Below are 20239 nucleotides of genomic sequence, written 5' to 3'. Positions count from 1 at the left end.
CCCTCCTGCCCCCCACCAATTAAAGTTTTCTAAATAGTCACAATTAAAGTTTGGTAGATTTCTCTTTTAAAGCCTGGGTTTCCAGTTGCTTTGGGGGTTTTTTGTTTTTTATTTTTTTGGCTGCACCATGGGGCTTGTGGGATCTTGGTTCCCAGACCAGGGATTGAATGCAGGCCTTGGGCAGTGAAAGCACAGAATCTTAATCACTGAACCACCAGGGAATTCCCTCCAGTTGCTTTTGGAAAGCAGAAGCTTGACGCCACTAAGCTCACTCACTCATAGCACTGGTGATATGGAAGAACACCTACCTGCCTATTGAAATGAGGCATTTGTTTTACAGCACACCCTGTCTCTCTCTTAATATCTGCCTAAGGTCTGTAGGCATGTGAGGTTTGCAATTGCTAGGCAGATTATAAATGGCCTTGCATGCCCTACTAAGGAGCTTGAACCAATACCACTCCCTTTTTTTTTTTTGTAGCCATTGTTTATGTCCCCAGGGCGGGAACAACCTCTTATCATCTCTGTCTAGCCAGCACCCTGCGCGGGGCATGTCGTTTGGCACCAATAAATGTTGACGAAATCTGGAAAGGGTGGGCATGAGTTCGTTTGTCCCAACGCCGCAGTTCGCGCCCGCGTCGCCAGGGGGCACTAAGACCCCGGCCGGGCAGGGGGAGATATGCGGCCCTGGAACAGGGAGATAGGGGACATTCTGCATTCCGGCCGGCGCCTCCGGCGACTTTCTCAAGCCTTGCTCCTCTCGCCGCGCTCCCGCCCCACCCCACCGCAGACGAAGAGGACCCAGAAGAAAACAGCCTGCACTGCCCAGAAAGAAGGGGCTTTATTGGGGAGTGGGGACAGCCGAGGAGGTGACCCCTATCTAACAGTCAAGGCCGGAAGGAGAGGCCAGTTCCGTCTGCAGTTAGGTGGAGAAGGGCGGGGCAGTTTTACTGACGGGTTTGTGATGGTGGTGTTTCCCAATTGGGACTAACAGTTTTATAGAAGATTCTGGTCAATTTCACAAAGTCAGGTTCGAGGAGGGGCTGATCGATCGCGTCTTTCCTGGCTCAGACCTGTAGCCCTTCTCCAGGCCTTCCGCCGATCCGGAGGGCACTCCTGGGCGCCCCTGCCTGGGTCCTCTGATGGGCATGTTACCTTCGTCCGGGGACCCCAGCCGGCTCGAACCTCAAGGCTTCCGCTCCTCCTGGAGAGAGGGGCCAGACCGAAGGCATGCCTCGGGGGCCCGCGCACCGCGAGTGGGGACACCCAGGCCCCGGGTGGGGCAGTTTGGGCCCCAGGACCACCGCCTCCTCGACACCCCTGGGCCACGTCCGGGACTTTGGGTCCTAGCGCAGAGTGACTTCCCAGGGGGTCCTTTCCCCAGCCCAGCGTTCTCGCACGCAGAGGGTTGGGCTGGGGGGCAGCGACAAACGCCTGAGGCAGGAGGGGAAAGGGGTTCCCACCTGCTCCAGACCGTTCTCCGAAGCCTTTCTGCGGGGAGGCCAGATCACCTCCAGCTTTCCGTCGCCCCTGCTCGCTGCGGGGGAAGGGGCGCTCAGCCGAGATTGCCCCTCCTCTCACCAGCTGGAGGCGGCCAGGACGAAGGAGAGCGGCCGCGCCCCTTAAACACACACAGGCATTCACCCCCCTCCTCCCCATGGAGGCCTCCATCATGAGGGAGGAGGGAGGAACCCGAGGGAGGAGGGAGGCAAACAAACCCAGGGTGGGGAGGTAGGAACCCGAAAATTCAGAGGGAGGATCCAGGTGTGCCAGAACCCAGGGAGGGTTCCCTGGAACTCGACAAAGACATCTGGAATCCTCCTCCCTTCCCCCACCACGAGCCTGGGGGGGGGGTAGATCTGGGAGTCCGACGGGGGCCGGGGGTGTGGAGCATAGGGATGGGCAACCCAGAAGGGGTGAGTTGAGAGGGGCCCGAGGAGTCTGGGAGCCAGGAAGGGGGAGCCTGAGGATCAGAGGGCCACTGGAGTTGGGCAGTCGGTGAGAGCGGCTGGAGCCCTGGGAATTCCCAGCGTAGGGGCGCCAGTGGCTTACCAGTTAGGCTGGGAGCGGGCTCCTTGAACTCGGCAGTGCCGTAGACGCTGAGGCGCTGGCGCTGCAGTTCCCGCTCGCGCTCATTCACCTCGCGCACCTCCTGCTCCAGCAGCGATGGTGCGACGGGCGGCGGGGCGCGGGCCAGCACCGGGCACCGGCTCTGCACGACTGAACGTGGCCGGCCTCCGGGCTCAGGCAGCCGCTGCGGGTCCGCGCTGCCCTCCGCCGCCGGCGAGGAGCCGCACCCGCCGGCAGCCTCGAAGAAGCGCTTGAGCTCGCCCAGCGGCTGAGGCGGCTGCCGGGCGCGCTGCTTTGGGACCTCGGGGCGCGCTAGCGCCGCCTGCCGATGGGCCTCCCGCTCGATGTCTCGCTGCATCTGCGCGCCCGCCCGAGCGCGCTCCAAGGCGCGCGGGATCGCGGAGCCGGGGCCCGGCAGGGTGAGCACCGGCCGCACACGCAGTTCGACGAGTTCGCGGCCCGCGCGACCTGGGCTCAGGCCCCGGCTCCGGCGCAGGCTCTCCTCGCGTTCGCAGCTGCGGCGGATTTCGCGCTCGATGGGCGTCTCCATGAGCGGCTCCTCTGGGGGCTGTTTTGGGGTCTCGCAGCGCAGTAGAAAACGCAGCTGGGGGGATTCCGAGTTTGACTCAGAGGAGGTTTCCGGACCTTGAGAGGGACACTGCTCCAGGAGCCCCACGCCTCGCGCTTCACACGGTTCAGCGTCGTCGCTGCCTCTCCCAGGACTCTCAAAGCCCTCAGCTGCGGTCGGTCCAGGGCGCTCTGCCTCCTGCCCCGCTGATGGCCCGAGGACTTCGCTCTCTTGCTCGGGGGTCTCCGCGCCCTGGTCTGGGGAGGGCACGGGGACCTCGCCGCCTGGCCTGGGGACCTCGGTATCCTGCTCTGCGGCAGGCCCGGGAATTTCTCTGTCTAACCCGGGGGGCTCAGGGCCCCGCGCTTCGGACGACCCCAGGGCTCCGCTCTCCGGCCCGGGGGCCTCGGTGTCCAGGGTTGGGAGCAGCTCGGAAGCCTTAGCTCCCAGCGATGGAGTTTTGATGCCCAGAGCTGGGACACACTGCCCTGCGCGGCACCTGTGGCAGCAGTCGCCGTCCGCGGGTTCCAGGGCGTAGCCTGCACCGGCCGCTTCTCTGACCCGCCCCTGGCCTCCAAGAACTGTCCCCGGGGGCAGGGCCGGGCAACGCCCCCTGCACCTGCAGGCAGGACTCCGGGCTCCGCCCTGGCCCCGCCCTCGAGACGGGGGCGCCTCAGCCGGGCGCTGGATTTCTTCCACTAGCACGCCTCAAGTCAGCTCAGGGCATTGGCCCTTTTAGAAGAGGACTTCCCTAGACCTAGCCCGCTACCTGGGACGCCAGTCTGGGTGCAGTGTTCACTCAGGGGGCGCCACCCTAGAAGCTTTTCGGCCTCACGTCCCCGGCATTGCCAGGAGGCTTGGCCCTAGCTGCACGCCTGGCTGGGCCTCTGAACAACTGTCCTCTGGTGGGGTGTCCCCCGAAGCCATCTTTCCGGGGCCTTGCCTGTCCCGCGCAGCAGTAACGCCCACGGCCTCTGGGCTGTCCTTCCACCTTCCACCCCTGCAGCGCACAGCTCGGGCTGGAGGGGGCGCCAAGAACCGCCTCACCGCCCGCCCCAGTCTCCCTCCCAAGTGCCTGGGTTCAGCAAGGTTCCGAGCGGTGAGCCAGCGCCCGCGCCAAGCCCAGAGGGCACGTCCCCTCACCCCCTCCAGGAAAAGTCCGCGAGGCGTCCACCGCCAAGTGCAATCCCAGGATTGAGGGACGAGGGAGGGACGCACACACAGAACGCCCAGGACTCAGCAGAGCGGCTGAGGTTTGAAAGGCGGTCACCTTGGGCCCAGGCGACTGGGAAGGCTCAGAGAGGTATCCAGGCTTGCGGGAGGAAGTAGCTCCCTGCAGCTGGGGCCAGATTGTGGCGTTCAAGGCCAGGATCGATGCCGGGAGCAAGCGACCTACCCCCAGGGACATTTTCCACTCTCTTCCCCTGGGCTCTTTCCAAACCCTGCCTCCACCCCCCACCGTTTTGGAGTGACCAGTAAGAAAGATATAATTACCTAAAGAAAGTGGGGGGGGGGGGTACACAGCCTCAGGAGCCCCAATAATCCCCCAACTCTCTGCCTACCCTGGTGACTTTCCAAACCCTGCCTCCACCCCCCACCGTTTTGGAGTGACCAGTAAGAAAGATATAATTACCTAAAGAAAGTGGGGGGGGGGGGCTACACAGCCTCAGGAGCCCCAATAATCCCCCAACTCTCTGCCTACCCTGGTGACTCCCCTGTCTGTCCACCCTCCCACTCTACTCTCTCCTTGATCCTAATCTCAAGCTGCTACCCTCTTCCCTCTGACTATCTGACCTCCTTCCTCCCTCTGACTCTATTGACCCAATTGGAATCAGGCCCACCTGATTCCCGCCCACTCAGAACCTAAGTGTCAGCCTTCTCCAAGGCTCAGTTTCCTTGTCTGTAAAATGGGGATAATGGTGCTTACTCCCTTGGGAGGTGATGAGGATGAAAACTATACTTCTGGAAAGAGTTGTCTCTACAGTGGACTCTTTAACACCTCCTGTCCCTCTTCTAGCCATGCTTACTGGGCTCTTGGTTCCACCATGCCACTGAACCTTCTCTGTCCAAGGACCTCCGTGACCTCCATTTGCCAGACCTGATCACTGGCTCCTCCCTGATTCCCTCTCCATTAGCTCCTTGGTCTTGGAGGACACCATCCTCTCCTGATTTCCCTCCTACCTCCCAGGCACCCCTTCTCAGACTTCTGGTTCACCCGCATCAATGGGCTTCCTTCCCCTCTGGCTTCCATTGGGTTTGGCTGATGGGAGAGAGGTGAGTGAGGTCAGGATGTTTATCCCATGCCCCCTTCCTCCCTCCAGGGCCATGGGGTGGTAACAGCTCCTGGCTGTGGCGAACCCAGGCTTTGCACTATGCCTTGATTATTTCCTTCTTTTGAGTTCTCATCAATTACTTGGTTTCAGTATACAGTCTCTTTTCTGCCAACACTCAGACCTTGGCAAACTCCAATCTCATGCTTTAAATACCATCTCTATGCTGATGTCTCCCAAATTTATATCTCTAGCTCTGACTTCTCCCCTGGGTTTTGGACTCATATCCAACAGTCCCTAGTCTAATAGATATGCCAAAATGAACACTTCAGAAACTGAACTCTTGGTTTCCCCCAACTCTACTCCTCTCTGCTATGTATAGCAACTCACTCATTCTGTTTTTCATGCCCAAAACGTAGAAGTCAGCCTCAATTTCTCTTTTTCCCTCGGCCCCTGCCCCAATCCATTCATACATTGGATTGCTGTTTGCTCTGCCTCCAAAATATATTCTGAATTCGTCTACTTCTCGCCACCCTTGTCCCAGACATTCACTGTGCTCCGGTGACTCCCCACCAAACTTAGAAGAAAAATCCAAATTCCCTACCCTGGCTCAGAAGGCCCTTCCCACTTCTCAGATCTCATCTCCTGATGGAATGACTCATCACCTGGGTGGCTTCTGCTATTCAGGCCTTGGTTCTTCAGAGAAGTGGTCTCTGATCACCCGGGCTACATCAAACACAGCTCTTCTTGAACCCTATCCCTGTTATTTTCCGTACCTCACCCAATACTGCAGTTATCATCCATCAGCTTTATTTCTTCCTTTATCTGTATATTATCTGTCTCCCCCTACCCCAGGCTGGTAAGTGAGCTGCATAACAGCATTCTCTGTTTGTCATGCTCACCCAGCTCCCCCGCGCCTAAAACAGTGCCTGACACATAACACTTGCTTAAGAATGTTCCCAATGCTGGGAACAAAGAGATAAACCAGACTTGGAGGTTGCAGTTGAGCTTGGGAGACAGACACAATTATAAACAGAACAATCTTGCCTCAATGTGGAATACAGGACGAGGGTACAAAGGGAAGCCTATATATTGTACATCCAAATAGTTAACAGTTATAAAATCAAACTACAAGCAATTAAGTAAAATATATTCTCTCCTCCAAAAGGTGGGAACAACCTAAATGTCCATCGACAGATGAATGGATAAACAAAATGTGATACATCCATACAATGGAATATTATTCGGCCGTAGAAAGGAGTGAAGCACTGATTCCTGCTACAATATGGATGAACCCTGAAAACATGACGCTCAGTGAAAGAAGCCAGACACAAAAGGCCACATGCTGTATGATCCCGTTGATAGCAAATGTCCAAAATAGGTAAATCTATAGAGACAGATGCAGATCGGTGGTCGCCAGGGGCTGGGGGGAGGGGGGAGTGGGGAGTGACTGCTTAATGGGTACAGGATTTCCTTCTGGGGTGATGAAAAGGTTCTGGAACAAGATAGTGGCAAAAGTTGCACAACACTGTGAATGTCCTGAAATGCCACCAATGGTAAATTTTGTTGCATGTATTTTACCGCAGTTAAAAACTAATTTTTAAAAATATGTTCTCTCGGGGGAGTTTCCTGGTGGTCCAGTAGTTAGGACTCGGCCCTTTCGCTGCCAAGGCTCAGGTTCAATCCCTGGTCAGGAAATAGATCCTGCAAGCTGTGTGGCGCTGCATATATCTATATCTATATCTATATATATATATGTATGTATATTTCCCTCTTCCTAATCATGACAAATATACTTGTAGAATGACCTAGAAGACCAGGTTCAATTGAAAATATCCCTAGGAGTTTTGTACTTGAATGTGGGACACAGGAAAACCCCAGCCCTCAGTCTGGCCCCTTTTGCTTCCCACCCCCAACTGTCCTACACAGCGAGGAGCCTTGTGCACGCACCTAGGGAGCCCATCCCACATGCCCATGCTCTTTCCTCACCCCTCTACCCACAGCTGCCCTTGGCCACTTCTTGGCCACCCTGCGTAGTATCTAGAGCAGGGAGGGACGATTTAGCTGGGTACATTCCCTTTGCCCCATGGGGAGCAGGGCCTCTAAAGCAAGGGGCCCAGGGGACTTCCCTGGCAGTCAAGTGGTTAAGACTCCGTGCTTCCATGCAGGGGGTTTGATCCCTGGTCGGGGAACTAAGATCCTGCATGCAGTGCAGTGTGGCCACAAAAAATTAAAAATAAAAATAAATGAATTTAAAAATTTAAAAAATAAATAAGTAAAGCAGAGGGCCCAGGACGAGGGCTCTTCTCATTGAGGTTTATGTCAGAATTGCACAGTGTGACCAGGGCTGTGATGAGGGAAGCACTGGGGGCTGCAGGATACCATCCTGGAGAGTAGAAATCATTTCCCCAAGAGGGTGGTTGGGTGAAACATATAATCAGCTGAGAAAAGGGGTGCTGGCCCTTTAAGAATGGGATGTTGGGTAGAACAGGGACCCTCAAGATTTGGGTAGGAAGCTCTCTAGACCTTTCCCGTCACCGCACTCCCCCAATAGTTATCACATCTAAGGGGTGTCCAGGGTCTTGGAGGCTGTTTGATCTAATTCTCTTATTCTCCCAAAGGGGAAACCGAAGCCTAGAAACCTAGGGGAAGTTGCCCAGAGTTGTCCAGAGCCCAGACGTTCTGGTTCCCATGGGGCACAGGCTCTGGTCTCCAGAATCCTCTAGCTGGATCAGCCCTTCCTCCTCGCCCCAGAACCAGGGTCCAAGAAGGGAGGGCAGTGAGCCTGTAAAAGTATCCCTTGTGTGGTGTGCAATAGTACTCAAAGGTGGGTGACCCTTGGTGGGCATCTGGACTAGAAATGTCTAGGGTGGCAAGTGGAGGTGCCATTGTCTGAGGGGGTCAGGGACTCCCAACGTCCGTCCACCCGCTAGACCACACATGTGAGAGTGTGTTTGCCAGGAGGCAGCTGAGTGCAGCAACGAGGCCACTGGCTGGTAAATAATTGATCAGGACAGCTGATAGTACCTCCCCAGGACTGCCCGCCAGCCCCCAGCCCCCCTCACCCCGGCCCACGCGTCTCCCGCCTCCTGGCCCAAACCAGCTGGACCAGCTCTCCCAGTGCCTGCCTGCAGCCCCCCCCCACTCCCGACAGCCAAGTCACAGACTCCAGGGCACCTTTCGGCAAGCGGGTGGTGGGTCCTGGACTCAGAGACCAGAACGTGGGCTTCTGGGCAGAGATGGCCCTGCAAAGCCAGGTGTGGTCTCCGGCCACACCCATGTAAGTGTCTGGGGTCAGGGGGGCCAGTGGGCAGGGCCTGGGAGGGGCTCATGGAAGACACTGGCCTTTCCACGGAGCAGGGGAGGTGAGAGCTCCAGCTAGCCTCTCGTAAGGGGGCCAGGGAGAGTGAAGGGCGGCCGGCAGCCAACCCCCCAGGCTCTTCAATGCCCCCCTCCCCAGAAAGTCGGGTGGGAGGTGTGAACCCTCACCCCCTTCTTTTTTGGGGATTTTCCGCTGGCAGGCCCAAGCCCAAAGTCCAGCCTGGGGGGGTGGGGCTATTACTTGGGTGAGGGGCAGGGAATGTCAAGGTCTCTCACTCCTATGTTTTGCCTCTAGAATCATCCCTCAGTGTCCAGGGTGGGAGGAAATGCTTGAGATCCAACAGGAAAAAGTTAACAGCTCCCAAACTGGGAAAGAGAATGGCAAAATGGAAATGATCACCTGCTTGATGAAATGACCACCAACTGTTCCTGGTGGGGCAAAAAGCCACCACCGTGAATGTTCTTCTTGTAGAGTTAGAGATAAGCAACGTCTAACAAAATGTGCAGATTATTTTAATATTCGAGGTGTGAGGGCTTTTTAAAGTAAGAGGGTGGAGGGGCTCCAGAGGTTTGCAAAGAGTTCTGGAAAAGGGGCTCCCCCCAGGGACCCCAATTTGGTTCTTCACTCTTTTGGGTTCCCCGTTGCATTATTCACCAACTACAAACCTGGTTGCCTAGCAATGGGAATCTGATCCTCCCCCCAGCAAGGAAGAGGCAGGGAGATTACATCTTGGGGGTGGGAGAGCAGAGGGGAGACTTTAGCCTTCCCCCCAGGGGCAAACTTCTTAACAGGGGGTCTGAGCTTCCTTTGGGATACCTTGTAAAGCATGACTTCAGCATCCTGCCCCAACTGGAATGGGGGACACCCCAGACTGATCTCTTGTCTCCTGGCCGTCAAGAGGAGGATGCCTAGACTTCCCTCTTCCCCACAGTGTTCCCAGTATTTGGGATCTGAGAGCCCCGAGTTCCAATCCTGACTCAGGGACATTAGACAAGTCTTTCTGCCACTTCTTGGAGCCTCAGTGTTCTCATCCGTCAAATGGGGACAGTACTACCATTGATACTTACCTTCTAAGATGGTAGAGAGGGTTAAATAAGTTACTGTGAGTAAAGCATTTAACAGTGCCTGGCACGTGGTGTGCACTGGCTAATGGTTGGCTGATTATCTTCTCAGTTGGAATGTCAACTCAGCAAAAAGTTGACTACAGTGTCTCAAGATCAGGGCAGGGACGTGGAGGGGGAGGTGGCTGTGGGAGCCTAGTGAAAGCCCCGTAGAGCACTTAGAGTGCTATAGATAGTAAGTGCTAAATGTGAACTCACTATTATACCTTCATGGTGAGGCCAGAGAAGATCTGGGAGGCCCCACCGGAGTTTGGGCAATGAGGTTAGTGCTCAATTTAATAAATGTTTGAGGGCTTGCTCTGTGCCCACCCTGGGCTAAGAGTCAGGGCCAACAGGCAGACAGATATATCCTTCTAGATACTGGCCTGTGAAGCACCTGCACATAGTCAGTGCTCAATGTATGTCTCTGATGATAGGCTGATGTAATGATGACTGTCCCTGAAGTGCTCTGCAGTACCAGTCAGCCTCCAGCTTCCAGGGGGAGCCCAAATGGACTCGGGGTGGCCCTGGAGGCTGGGAATTGGGGATTCTGGGGTGCTTTGAGGAGGACAACAATGGGGGTAATCTCAGGTTAAACCTTAAACGGTGAGTCACCCCCCCCCCTCCTCCCAGTTCAGAGTCCAGCACTAGGCAGTGTGACCTGGTGACCCTTGCACCCAGGGATGGTGGCTTGCAGGTGGAGGAGGCAACTCCGGAGTTACCATGGCAATGGCATGTGTCCATGGTGGGATGGACACTTTTCTCCCCAGACTCCCTCACCCCCCAGCGCTTAAGGGATGCTGAGTAGGAGCCAAGGTCCAGAAAGGGTGTGGAAATGGAAAGAGACACAGAGCATGTTCGGTTTCGGTGGGATTCGAGACTTTCTGGGAATGGTTGTTATAATTAATCAAAAACATTATTAGTCATGGGAATTATTTAAATTTTTTTTTTTTTTTCTTTTTGGCTGCGCTACATGGCTTGTGGGATCTTAGTTTTCTGTCCAGGGATTGAACCTGGGCCCTCGGCAGTGAGAGCATGGAATCCTAACCACCAGACCGCCAGGGAATTCCCTAAAATTATTATTAATAATAAACTATGCTACTGTTTTTGGAGCACTATGTCCTAAGTTTTTTCCTGCATGGATACTTCCTTGCAAGGCCATCTCTCTCTGCAAGGTGAGGGTCAAGCTATCCCGGTCCATTTTACAGATGGGGAAACTGAGGCTCAGAGAGGTGTTGTCAAGCCTAGGAAGGGATTTAGCTCAGTCTGTCATGGTCTCTGCTCTCTCTCCCTCACAGAACCCCTTGCCCTCTGCCCAGACGCCTCCCAGGTGCAAAGGGGAAATAAAGGAAAGTGCTGGGGTTTGGTTGGTTTCCAAGCAGCTCAGGGATCTTGGCTCAGAGAGGGGTATTCGAGAGGTGAGCCTGCTGAGGTGTGGGCCCCTGGAAGACCCCTTTGGCAGCCCCCTCCCTCTCCCTGCAGGCCCATGGCAGAGAGCTCCCTCTATCGGCAGCGGCTAGAGGTCATCGCGGTAAGTGAGGCCCTACCAGTGCGGTCAGCCTGGAGCCCTGGGCAACCCTAGCCTTGCCCCAAGCCCTTTCCTCTCCTCCCTCCTATCACAGGGAGCGGGCCTAGGGCTCTGAAGGTGTGGGGAGCACCCTCAGCTCCAGCCTTTCTCGGGGCGCCGCACCTAAATCCTCAGGCCCCTCCGCTCCCCAGTTCCTCTGATCACTGACACCCCTAGAATGGAGAGCTGCGAACTCCGCACTCTCGAAATCTATAGCATCCGATGCTCCATTCTTGAACCCCAGTCTCCAAGATACCCCATGTCTGACCCCCATCTCTCAGACCCCCATATCTGGACCTCATCTCTCTGAACTCCCATATTTAAATCTCCATCTCCGTGGACCACATCTCTCTGAACCCCCCCATCTCACTAACCCCCACTCTCTGGACCCCTTCTCTACATCCTAGTCTCGCTGGATCCCCATGACTGCACCTCCATTTCCGACCCCCCCACCTCACTAGCCCCCTCCCTTTGATCCTCATATCTGGACCCCCATCTCTCTGAATCCCGTCCCTCTTAACCCCGTATCTCAGACACCCCCTACCCCTGGATTCCCATTCCAAGGCCCTCCCATCCACAGACCCCAGTTCCGCGCGGACGAGGCCTCTGCAGCATCCCGGGCGCGGCCGGCCCCGCCCCCGCCGGCCCCGCCCCCACCCGCTGCTGAGTCAGGACCTCCGCAGCCCCCTCCCGGCCTGGGGCCCAGACTTGTGTTCCGCCCCCGGCGCGGCTTGCAGTCCCGGGAGTCCCGGGAGCCCCCGGGAGCCGGGCGGAGGAGGGAGGGAGGGAGGGAGGAAGGGGGGAAGGCGGCCCCGCCCGGCCCCACCCGGCCCGCGGGCAGCTCCGGGTCCTCCGTGCGCAGGAGAAACGGCGGCTGCAGGAGGAGATCCGCGCCGCGCACCGGGAGCTGGAGGAGGAGAAACTCCGTGTGGAGCGGCTCAAGGTTGGGGGCGGGCAGGGGCGCCTGCTTAGCCCGGGCAATGAAGTGGGGGTGTCTGTGAGAGTCAGTTCTGGGAACCAAAGGAGGCTCTTGTCTAAACATGGGGGGCATTGGTTCCAGCTTTGGGGGCGGGCGTCTTCCCCAGCTTGGGACAGTGGGTGGTTGTGATGGGGACATTTGTTCCACCTTTGGGAAGGGTATGGGGACAGTGGAGGTGTTTGTTCCGCTTTGGGGTAGGGAGGGGCTAAGAGGGACATTGATTTCACCTTTGGGGGTGTTTGTCCCATTCTGGAAAGGCTGGGGAGATTGATGGGTGTTTTTTTTTTTCCAGCGTGGGAAAGCTGTGGGTTGGTAACGGGGTGTCTGCCCCACCTGGCATTGTTGGGGCACGTATCCCAGCCTGAGGGAGAAATGTCTGTCCCATCTGGGTGGTTGTAGGGCAATAAGAAATCTGCCCAGAGTGGGACATCCAGAGGGGGGCGCTACATGAGGTGGGGTAGTCCATGTGCCTCTTCCCATGCCCAGAGGAAGTCTCTCCGGGAACGCTGGCTAATGGACGGGGCAGCGGAAGAGCCAGAGCGGCCCCAGGACCCCGCCTCACAGGACCCCCAGTCACCTGAGGACCAGGCTCAGGCTCGCATCCGGAACCTGGAAGGCAGCTTGTTCACGTGAGTAGGGCCCCTGCCTGACAGCTTTGCCCCAGCCTGACTAGGCCAGGCCCCTCAGCCCACTCCAATTGACACTTCGGGTGGGGTTGGTCCATAAGCCTGAGGTCCAGGCTCCCAGCAGCCTCTTCTCTTCCCCAGACTCCAGTCCCAGCTGCAGCTGTTACAAAGTGCGTCCACAGGTGCCCAGCACAAGCCCGCAGGCAGGCCCACCTGGCGCCGACAGGTGAGGAGCTAGGGGAGCAAACGGTGGGAGGAGGGGGTGTGGCAAGCCGACCCCAAAGCAGGACCTCTCCAAGCATAGTTTAGATTCTGGGTCCTCTGCTCTGTGGTCTTGGGCAAGTCGCTTTCCTTGCCCAAGCCTCAGTTTCCCCATCTCTAAAATGAGCATAACAGCAGCACACACCTGGAAGAGGTGTGAGGGTGGGTCGGTGAGATCATAGCTTAGTACCCGGAACAGGCACAAGGGACTGTTTTGACATATGGCTGCCGATATGACCTGAATGAGGAAAGCAGTCAGCAAATGTGGGGAAGTGTTCATGGAATTCAGTCTCAAAGGTGGGAAAGGCTCACCGTGAGATGCTCTCATGATCTGGGGCACCTACATGGCTTTTGGAGTTTGGGGTTTTGTTTTGGTAGTGCCTCTATTAAGATACAACGCAGGCCATACAACGTACAGGTTTTTGAAAGCCAAGACAACTTCACATTAAAATCTGGCTCTCTGGGTTGTCCTTGAAGTCCAAAGATCCAGTAACATTTGCACCTGGCCACAGTGAGGTGTGGGTTTTCCAGTCCCCACCTCTCCCTGATGCTTTACCTTGCCTCCCAGGTGCCTGTCTCAGGACAAAAGGGGAGAGGAGACCTTTAATTGGGATAGGAAGCACTTGTTGGGTTTTTAGTCTAAGCCGGGAACTCCCTGCTAGAGGTCCGCAAGGTATGATTCGTGGCCCAAGAGAGCTCACGGTCCAGATGGGGAGATGGGGTGCAAAGAGTCTGTGAGGGGGGAGCCCAGGATATAGGGGAAGCTCATAAGAAGCACCTGAGTGAGGTTGGGGGCTCAGGGACGGCTTCCTGGAGGCAGTGACATCTATGCTGAATCTGGAAGGGAATCAGGAATACAGGCAGAGGAAACAGCCTGGGCAAAGGCCTAGAGGCTGGAAAGAGGAGGGTAGGATAGGAGATCTGTGGGGTTTGGCATAGGTGGCCTGCAGGGCTGTCCTCAGCTCCCCGCCCTTGGGCTCATCTTTCCCTTGATCCCTTCCTCACTCCACTCTAGCCACCCTGACCCTCTGTTCTAGTCCTTGAACTTGCCTAACTCACTATAGCCCCAGGGCCTTTGCATTTGCTGTCCCCTCGCCTGGAATGCCCTTTCCCACCTCTTGACTCAAGGCTGGCTCTTCTCACCTTTCAGGCCTTTGTTCAATGTCACCTCCTCCAAGAGGCCCTCCTGCATCTTATACCTAAAGGAGGCACCCCATCACCTCCCAGGCATTCCCCAGCCCCTTATCCTGCTTTGCTTTGCTTTTCTTTTTTTCCTGTCATAGCCCTTCTCACTCCCTGGATTACAGATTTGTGTTTTATGTTTATTACCTGCTTCCTCCCACTGGAATGTAAGTTCCAATAGCAAAAGGCTTAAGTGTCCCTTAAGTAACCTCAGTAGCTGGCAGAGTAGGTCCCCAATACAGAGGGATTGGCTGCATGGCCATGATATTGATTGGGTACCTACTGTGTGCAACGCAGTGGAGCAGAGGGAGATGAGGCAGGTGAGGAAGGCTGAGGTACAATAGAGGGTTTGGTCCTGAAGGTAATGGGGAGCCATCGATGGTGTTTGAGCAGGGGAGGGGGTACTGGCATGCAGGAGGCTGGAAGTGGAGATGTGGGCTGGCCTGACCTTGTTTCTGCCATCCCTGCAGGGTCACCGTCCTCTATCCCAGCCCACCGTGGAGGCAGGTCCTGCAGGTGGGTGTTTTGAGGTCTGGGGGTCGCAAGAGGAAGGGCCTGAATCTCACTCTGTTGCCCCATCTCTCCTTTCCCCTTCTCCCCTGACGCCCCCAGGCCAGAGTGATCTAAACAAGAGAGCCTCCATACCAGCCGGACCAGTGGACACATACCCAGAGTCCCCCTCTAAGTCCAGAGATGAGTCTGTCGGGGTTCCACCAGCCCCAGGGAGGATCCCTGAGGCAGCAGGGGCCTCCTCAGAAGCCAATGGCCCCTGCCCTGGATCCAGCCCCCCTCCGGAGCAGGAGCCGAGTCAGGGAGTGGTAGCATCTGACGGGGGAGTGAATGAGGCCAAAGGGGGAGGCATGGTGAAGGTGGTCTGGGAGGGGCTAAGGGCCACGGAGGACTGTACCACGGCGCCCACAGGCCCGGAGCTGGAGGCTAAGGTGGAGGAGATGGTCATGGAGGCCATCGGGGAGAGGCAGGAAGCCGGACGCCCAGAGCTCCCTTCGTGGGTCAGGGAGGACAGGGATATCGTGGAGGTGGTCTGGGAAGGGGTGGGAGGCACAGAGGGCAGCGACTCAGAGGCCACGGGGGAGGCGGGCAGAGGCCTGGAGGCTGCACAGACCAGCTCACCGAGGCTCCAGGAGGGACCAGGGGGAGCAGCTCCTGGAGAAGGGGAAGGTGCCCCCAGAGGCAGCCCTGATGGTGATAGGCAGGGGGGCTTTGGAGGAGAGGAGGGGTCCTTCATTTGGGTGGAGAGAGTGACCCTCAGTGAGGACTGGGAAGAGCTGCTGGTGGAGGGGTTGGAAGGGCCAAAGGCACTGGGAAGGGAGGGAAGGGATGAGAGTCCACTGGGGGCAGGCGGCAGAGGCGGGGAGGAGACGTGGGAGGTGGAGAGGAGGTGCGCAGAGGAATCAGCGGGGAAGAGAGGAAGTGAGGGAAAGGCAGGCACGGAGCCAGAAGGAGCAGAGATGCCCCTGGTGGTGGAGAGGAAAGGAAGCGAGGAATCCGTGGAGCCGGAGAGGAGAGGAGTTGAGGAAAAGGTGGAGACAGAGATGGGAGGAGGTGACGAACCACTGTCGGCAGAAAGAAAAGAAGCTGAAGGACCTCCGAGGGCAGAGAGGGGAGGAGGGGAGGAGCCACTGGGAGTACAGCAGAAAGGAGGTGAGGAAAAGTTAAAGGCAATTGAAGAACTATTGGTGACAGAAAGGAAAGAAGGTGAGGAATCACTGACGGTAGAGAGAATAGGAGGTGAGGAAGCCTTGGAGGGAAAGGAAAAAGAAGATGAGGAATCACTGACGGTAGAGAGAATAGGAGGTGAGGAAGCCTTGGAGGGAAAGGAAAAAGAAGATGAGGAATCACTGAAGGTACAGAGGACGGGTGGTGAGCAGCCGTCGGAGGCAGAGACAAAAGGAGATGAGGAATCACTGAAGGCAGAGAGAATGGCAGGTGAAAAGCCGTTGCAGACAGAGAAGACTCAAGGGGTCGAGGAAGATCTGAGTCCAGAAGAGCAGAGAGAGTCAGGAGGAAAGGAATGTCAGGCAGAGGAAGTGAGTGAGGAAGTGGCTCCCCTGGGGGCCAAGGAGGCGCCAAGTCCGGAGGAAGAAGGACAGCAGCCCCAGGAGAAGCAGGAAGGCTCCCCGGAAGCAGAAGCAGTGAAGCCCCAAACCTCTGATGAGGGCCAGGACCCCTCTGGGGATGCCATCCCCCTCCTGGCAGAGACCCCAGCTCAGGAGCAGCCTGCTGAGCGCCAGCCACTGCTTCAGGTGGAGGAGCCCAGGGCCAACCCCAGTGCCCACACTGTGCCCACCTATGCGCCTGCCCGGCAGCCGGAGCCACCTGCCCCTCCTGAGGGCGAAGAGGCGAGTGGCTCTAAGCAGAAGACGTGCCAGTGTTGTGCGGTTATGTGAGCCCCACTCACAGCTCCTCTCACAGCTACCTCGGCCTCTTGGCATCAGCAGATGGTCCCAGGCGCAGACAGGGCACCATGGGACTGGTGATGGCACCTGGGAGCCAGCTGGTCCACATGTCCATCTCCACCTGGGCTTCTGGACCCCTTGCCCACTGCCTGTGACCCTGGCCCCCTTCTGTGACAAAGCCTTTATACTTGAAAATAAAATGTTGAGCATTTGGACAGTGTGAGTATGTGTGTTGTTGGCACAGAGCCACCTCACCGTCTCCTGGTGGGAAGTGGAGCGCTTCACTCTGCTAGAATCAAAGATTATGAATTAGTGGGAGTGTAGATATGGCTGCTGTAACAAAAAGACCTCAAGCTACAGTAGCTACCAAAACAGAAAGAATTTATTTCTCTGGGCACTTCTGATCCATGCAATCACTCAGGAACTCTGGTTCCTTTCCATTTCTTGCTCTACCTTCACCTTGGGTATGGCCAAAGCTGGATCACAGGGCACATCAGTGCTCCAGCTCATGGGAAAGGGAAGGGAATGTGGAAGAGCCCCCACACAGACCCACTGTAGGCACATGTCACTTCTGCTTATGTTGCACTCATAAGAACTCAGTCCATGGCTGCATCTAGCTGCAAGGGAGGCTGGGAGTGCACCCAACTACAGTTCTGTTAGAGCAGCAGGACAGATTTGGGGAGGCAGCTGCCACTCTGGATTTTATATATTTTTCTTTGCTCCCTCATCCATCCGTATAGTCCCTGTAGGGCCAGGCCCTTTTCTGTAGGGGGTCCTTCAATCTCAGCTCTTCCTTGGCTGGGTGTCCTCAGGCAAGTGACTCAGCTTCTTTGAGCCTCAGTGTCTTCATCTGTCAAATGAGCACCCCTCTCCCCTCCTGGGGTTGGTTCAGTCCATAACCTGGAACCTGGGGTGTGACCCAGAAAGCCCAGCTCCTCGGGTGTCGGCAGGAAGTGTTTCTCATACCCAGAGTCCAGTGGGGCTGAGGCCTGGGGGGCCTCCGTAATCGGTACCTGCTCTATCTCCTCCACTTCCAGGATGGGCGAGTCCCCAGGGGGCTGAGCCTGGGGCACCTCCTGGGAAGAGAAGAGGCTGAGATTCCTCCCCTCATACCCCCCAATTCTCACCTACTCCCCGCTGTCCGAGCTTTCCCCAATCCCCCAGAGGGCCCTGACAAGCCAAGCTTTCTGCTCACCTTCATGTGGGGCAGGCTGAAATTACTGTTGGCAGGATCAGGAACCTTCTCCCAGACCCAGTGGGGTAGTACCTTGTGCCGCAGGTGGACGCACCTGGCAAGCAGGTAAGAAGAGTCAGGGCAGGGAATCCAGGCGGCTAGACACCCATGCCCAGATTGTCGGGTCCAGGAGCGTCACAGAGCCCTGAAGCATCATCCCCTTACCACATCTCTCCCCAAGCTCAGCTAATGCCCAGCTGCCCTCCCAACCTGGGCAGAGACCCACGTGTCTGACAGCCTCACCTTCTGGAGGTAGCTAGGCTCACGCCACAGCCCGTCAGGAGCAAACCCCATATGAGAAGGACAATTGGCAGAACTTTCCATTTCAGGGTGTTATCTGGAGGGAGGGGGGAGGGGCAGAAGAACGTCTGGACACCAGGGAGGTGGGGAGGGGTCAGGTAAGGCTCATGGGTGGAGCTGGGAATGGGTAAGGGAGGTGGATAAAGGGGCGGGGCCTATGAATGGGTAGGGGCTAAGGGTGGGGGAAATCTTGGGGTGGGAGTGGGGCTTGTGAAAAGGTCAAGGTCAGGGATGGGGTGAAAGGGTCAGAGACACACATCGCTTGATAATCCACAGCAGTATTTAGCAGCATCAAAATGCATCATCAACATCCCAAAGTCTAAATGTTGTCCACCCCCTGAAGTTCAGTAATGATTATATAACCCCCTCCAATGCCCTTCTCTCCGGGCCCCCTCCCATGGCAGTCCTGCCCCAGGCCCGTACCTGGTAGGTGAAAGCGGAGGCTTGGACCCGGTGGGCCCTGTCCTGCGATGGTGGACGCGGTCACCCACAGCTCACAGGTACCCCAGTGAAGGTCGGGCAGGGTGATGGTCCGGGTGCTGCCACTCACTGAAGGACACACCCAGAGCGGTTGGGGAGGCAGTCAAGTCCCATCTCAGGACCTTTGCACGTGCCATGCTGTCTGCAACACTCTCCCCCAGATATCCACATGGCTCCCTCCTCATCTCCTTCAGCTCTTTGCTGCAAGGTCACCTTCTCAGTGAGGCCTTCCCTGACCGCCCCCGCCCCGCGATTAAAATAGCACCTGCTTCACCACTCATCTTCCTTGCTTTATTCTCTACCCACCACTTATCACCATCTGACACACTGCTTAGACATTATTTACTTTGTCTATACCTGCATGTCCCCCATTAGAAAGTTAGCTCCACGAGGGCCATATTCCCAGCACCTGGATTAATGCCTGCACATAGAAAGCACTCAAAAATGATATACAGGGGACTTACCTGGTGACACAGTGGTTAAGAATCCGCCTGCCAATGCAGGGGACACGGGTTCGAGCCCTGGTCCGGGAAGATCCCACATGCCGTGGAGCAACTAAGCCCGTGCGCCACAACTACTGAGCCTGCACACCTAGAGCCCATGCTCCGCAACAAAGAGTAGCTCCCGCTCGCCGCAACTAGAGAAAGCCCGCGCGCAGCAACAAAGACCCAACGAAACCAAAAAAAAAAAAAAAGATATACAGTTGACCTTTGAACAATGCAGAGGTTAGGGGTGCCGACCCTCCACTCTTTTAAAAATCTAAGTACAGTATAATTTATAGTCCATACTCATCTGTGGTTCCTCTGGATTCCCAGTTCCACATTTGTAGATTCAACCAAACGCAGATAGTACTGTACTATTTATTATTGAAAAAAGCCATGTATAACTGGACCTGTGCAGTTCAAACCTGTTGTTCAAGGGTCAACTGTATATTTGAATAAATAAAAGGATGCATGAGTATCATATCCCTCACCTGCACAGAATCCAGTGAAGGGAAATTCACCCCAGACGAGGGGAATACACTGCACCTCCCGGAACTGTTTTTGTTTACTTTTTAACTGAATTGCCCTTTTTGGTTTTTAAGCCAAGAGAGGAAGCAGCTTTTTGGTTTGTTATAGGATTACAGGAGACATGAATACGGATCAAGATATACTGCCATAGAAAGATGTCCAAGTTAAATCATCAGGTGAGAAAAAGAAAGTTGCAAAACATCACGTTCATAAGCTTCAGGGGCCTATAACATAGTCCTCTTTTAATTATAGGTACATGTACACATAAATATATATGATTTTTAACCTAATGATATCTATATACTTGTGCAAGGTGCAATCATGGCAAAGTATCTATGTTAAAAAAAAAATAGGCTTTATCGGTTAGAGACAAATGCTGAAGTACCAAATTATTTAGGGGTGAAATGACGCCAAAGGCTCTAGAAAAAAGTGTGGGGATAAACTGAAACAAGATTGATAAAATGCAAAAAACCATTGAAACTGGATGGTGGGTACACAAGGATTTGTTATATTATTTTTTCGACTTTTGTTTCTGCTTGAAATTTTCTATGATAAAAAAGTTTAAAATTATCAGAAAACACAACTCCTATCTCTATGTTAACGTACACACGGCAAAATATGGAAGCTGCATTGTCAATATCAGTGAAATGATGAGAATGACGATATACTTGAGTATACTTCTTTAATGTGTCGGGGTTTTTTGTTTGTTTGGTTGGTTTTTTTTTTGCGGTACGCGGGCCTCTCACTGTCGTGGCCTCTCCCGTTGCGGAGCACAGGCTCCGGACGCGCAGGCTCAGCGGCCATGGCTCACGGGCCCAGCCGCTCCGCGGCACGTGGGATCTTCCCGGACCGGGGC

General features: G+C 55.7%; 3 protein-coding genes across 5 annotated transcripts in view; 1 reads left to right on the top strand and 2 right to left on the bottom strand.

Moving 5' to 3' along the window:
• Window positions 1-819: 819 nt before the first annotated feature.
• Window positions 820-3186, bottom strand: MISP3 (MISP family member 3). Of its 2 annotated transcripts, XM_007129412.3 has the most exons (3): window positions 2050-3186; window positions 1461-1534; window positions 820-1201 (listed from the first exon to the last, which is right to left on the bottom strand). In XM_007129412.3, exons 1-3 carry the CDS (start codon window positions 2615-2617, stop codon window positions 1184-1186), a joined length of 660 nt encoding a protein of 219 aa, XP_007129474.1. In that variant the 5' UTR covers window positions 2618-3186; the 3' UTR covers window positions 820-1183. The 2 variants fall into 2 exon arrangements, with proteins under 2 accessions (XP_007129474.1, XP_023990073.1); XM_024134305.2 differs by lacking the exon at window positions 820-1201 and having other exon boundaries at window positions 1209-1534; window positions 2050-2617.
• A 3056-nt stretch (window positions 3187-6242) lies between these two features.
• PALM3 (paralemmin 3) lies at window positions 6243-16350 on the top strand. 2 transcript variants are annotated; one of them, XM_024134081.2, is made up of 8 exons: window positions 8145-8185; window positions 10810-10858; window positions 11757-11837; window positions 12360-12502; window positions 12641-12725; window positions 14413-14458; window positions 14555-15588; window positions 15775-16350. In XM_024134081.2, the coding sequence occupies exons 1-8, from the start codon at window positions 8145-8147 to the stop codon at window positions 16348-16350; spliced, it is 2055 nt and encodes a 684-aa protein (XP_023989849.2). The 2 variants fall into 2 exon arrangements, with proteins under 2 accessions (XP_054947622.1, XP_023989849.2); XM_055091647.1 differs by lacking the exons at window positions 8145-8185; window positions 10810-10858; window positions 11757-11837 and adding an exon at window positions 6243-6286 and having other exon boundaries at window positions 14555-16350.
• Window positions 16351-16714: 364 nt separating this feature from the next.
• The window catches only part of IL27RA (interleukin 27 receptor subunit alpha), a 20335-nt gene continuing 16810 nt past the window's right edge, over window positions 16715-20239 (bottom strand). Inside the window, exons 11-14 of the mRNA XM_007129409.2 lie at window positions 18317-18442; window positions 17837-17930; window positions 17555-17648; window positions 16715-17435 (exon numbers count right to left, since the gene is read on the bottom strand). Coding sequence (XP_007129471.1) covers window positions 17181-17435; window positions 17555-17648; window positions 17837-17930; window positions 18317-18442 — 569 coding nt within the window. The 3' untranslated portion in view covers window positions 16715-17180. The remainder of the gene's footprint in view (window positions 17436-17554; window positions 17649-17836; window positions 17931-18316; window positions 18443-20239) is intronic.

Source organism: Physeter macrocephalus, chromosome 2, assembly GCF_002837175.3.
Source record: "Physeter macrocephalus isolate SW-GA chromosome 2, ASM283717v5, whole genome shotgun sequence".
NCBI lineage: Eukaryota > Metazoa > Chordata > Mammalia > Artiodactyla > Physeteridae > Physeter > Physeter macrocephalus.
This window is presented reverse-complemented; position numbering and strand designations above follow the sequence as displayed.

What these genes read in the sequence shown, in the direction of transcription:
- MISP3 (XM_024134305.2), bottom strand. Translation starts at nt 2,617, where the DNA reads ATGGAGACGCCCATCGAGCGCGAAATCCGCCGCAGCTGCGAACGCGAG. An exon ending in GCCCGCTCCCAGCCTAACTG is followed by an intron (nt 1,535 to 2,049) that starts GTAAGCCACTGG and finishes CTTCCCCCGCAG; the next exon opens with CGAGCAGGGGCGACGGAAAG.
- PALM3 (XM_024134081.2), top strand. Translation starts at nt 8,145, where the DNA reads ATGGCCCTGCAAAGCCAGGTGTGGTCTCCGGCCACACCCAT. An exon ending in CTGGAAGGCAGCTTGTTCAC is followed by an intron (nt 12,503 to 12,640) that starts GTGAGTAGGGCC and finishes TCTCTTCCCCAG; the next exon opens with ACTCCAGTCCCAGCTGCAGC. An exon ending in CGTGGAGGCAGGTCCTGCAG is followed by an intron (nt 14,459 to 14,554) that starts GTGGGTGTTTTG and finishes TGACGCCCCCAG; the next exon opens with GCCAGAGTGATCTAAACAAG.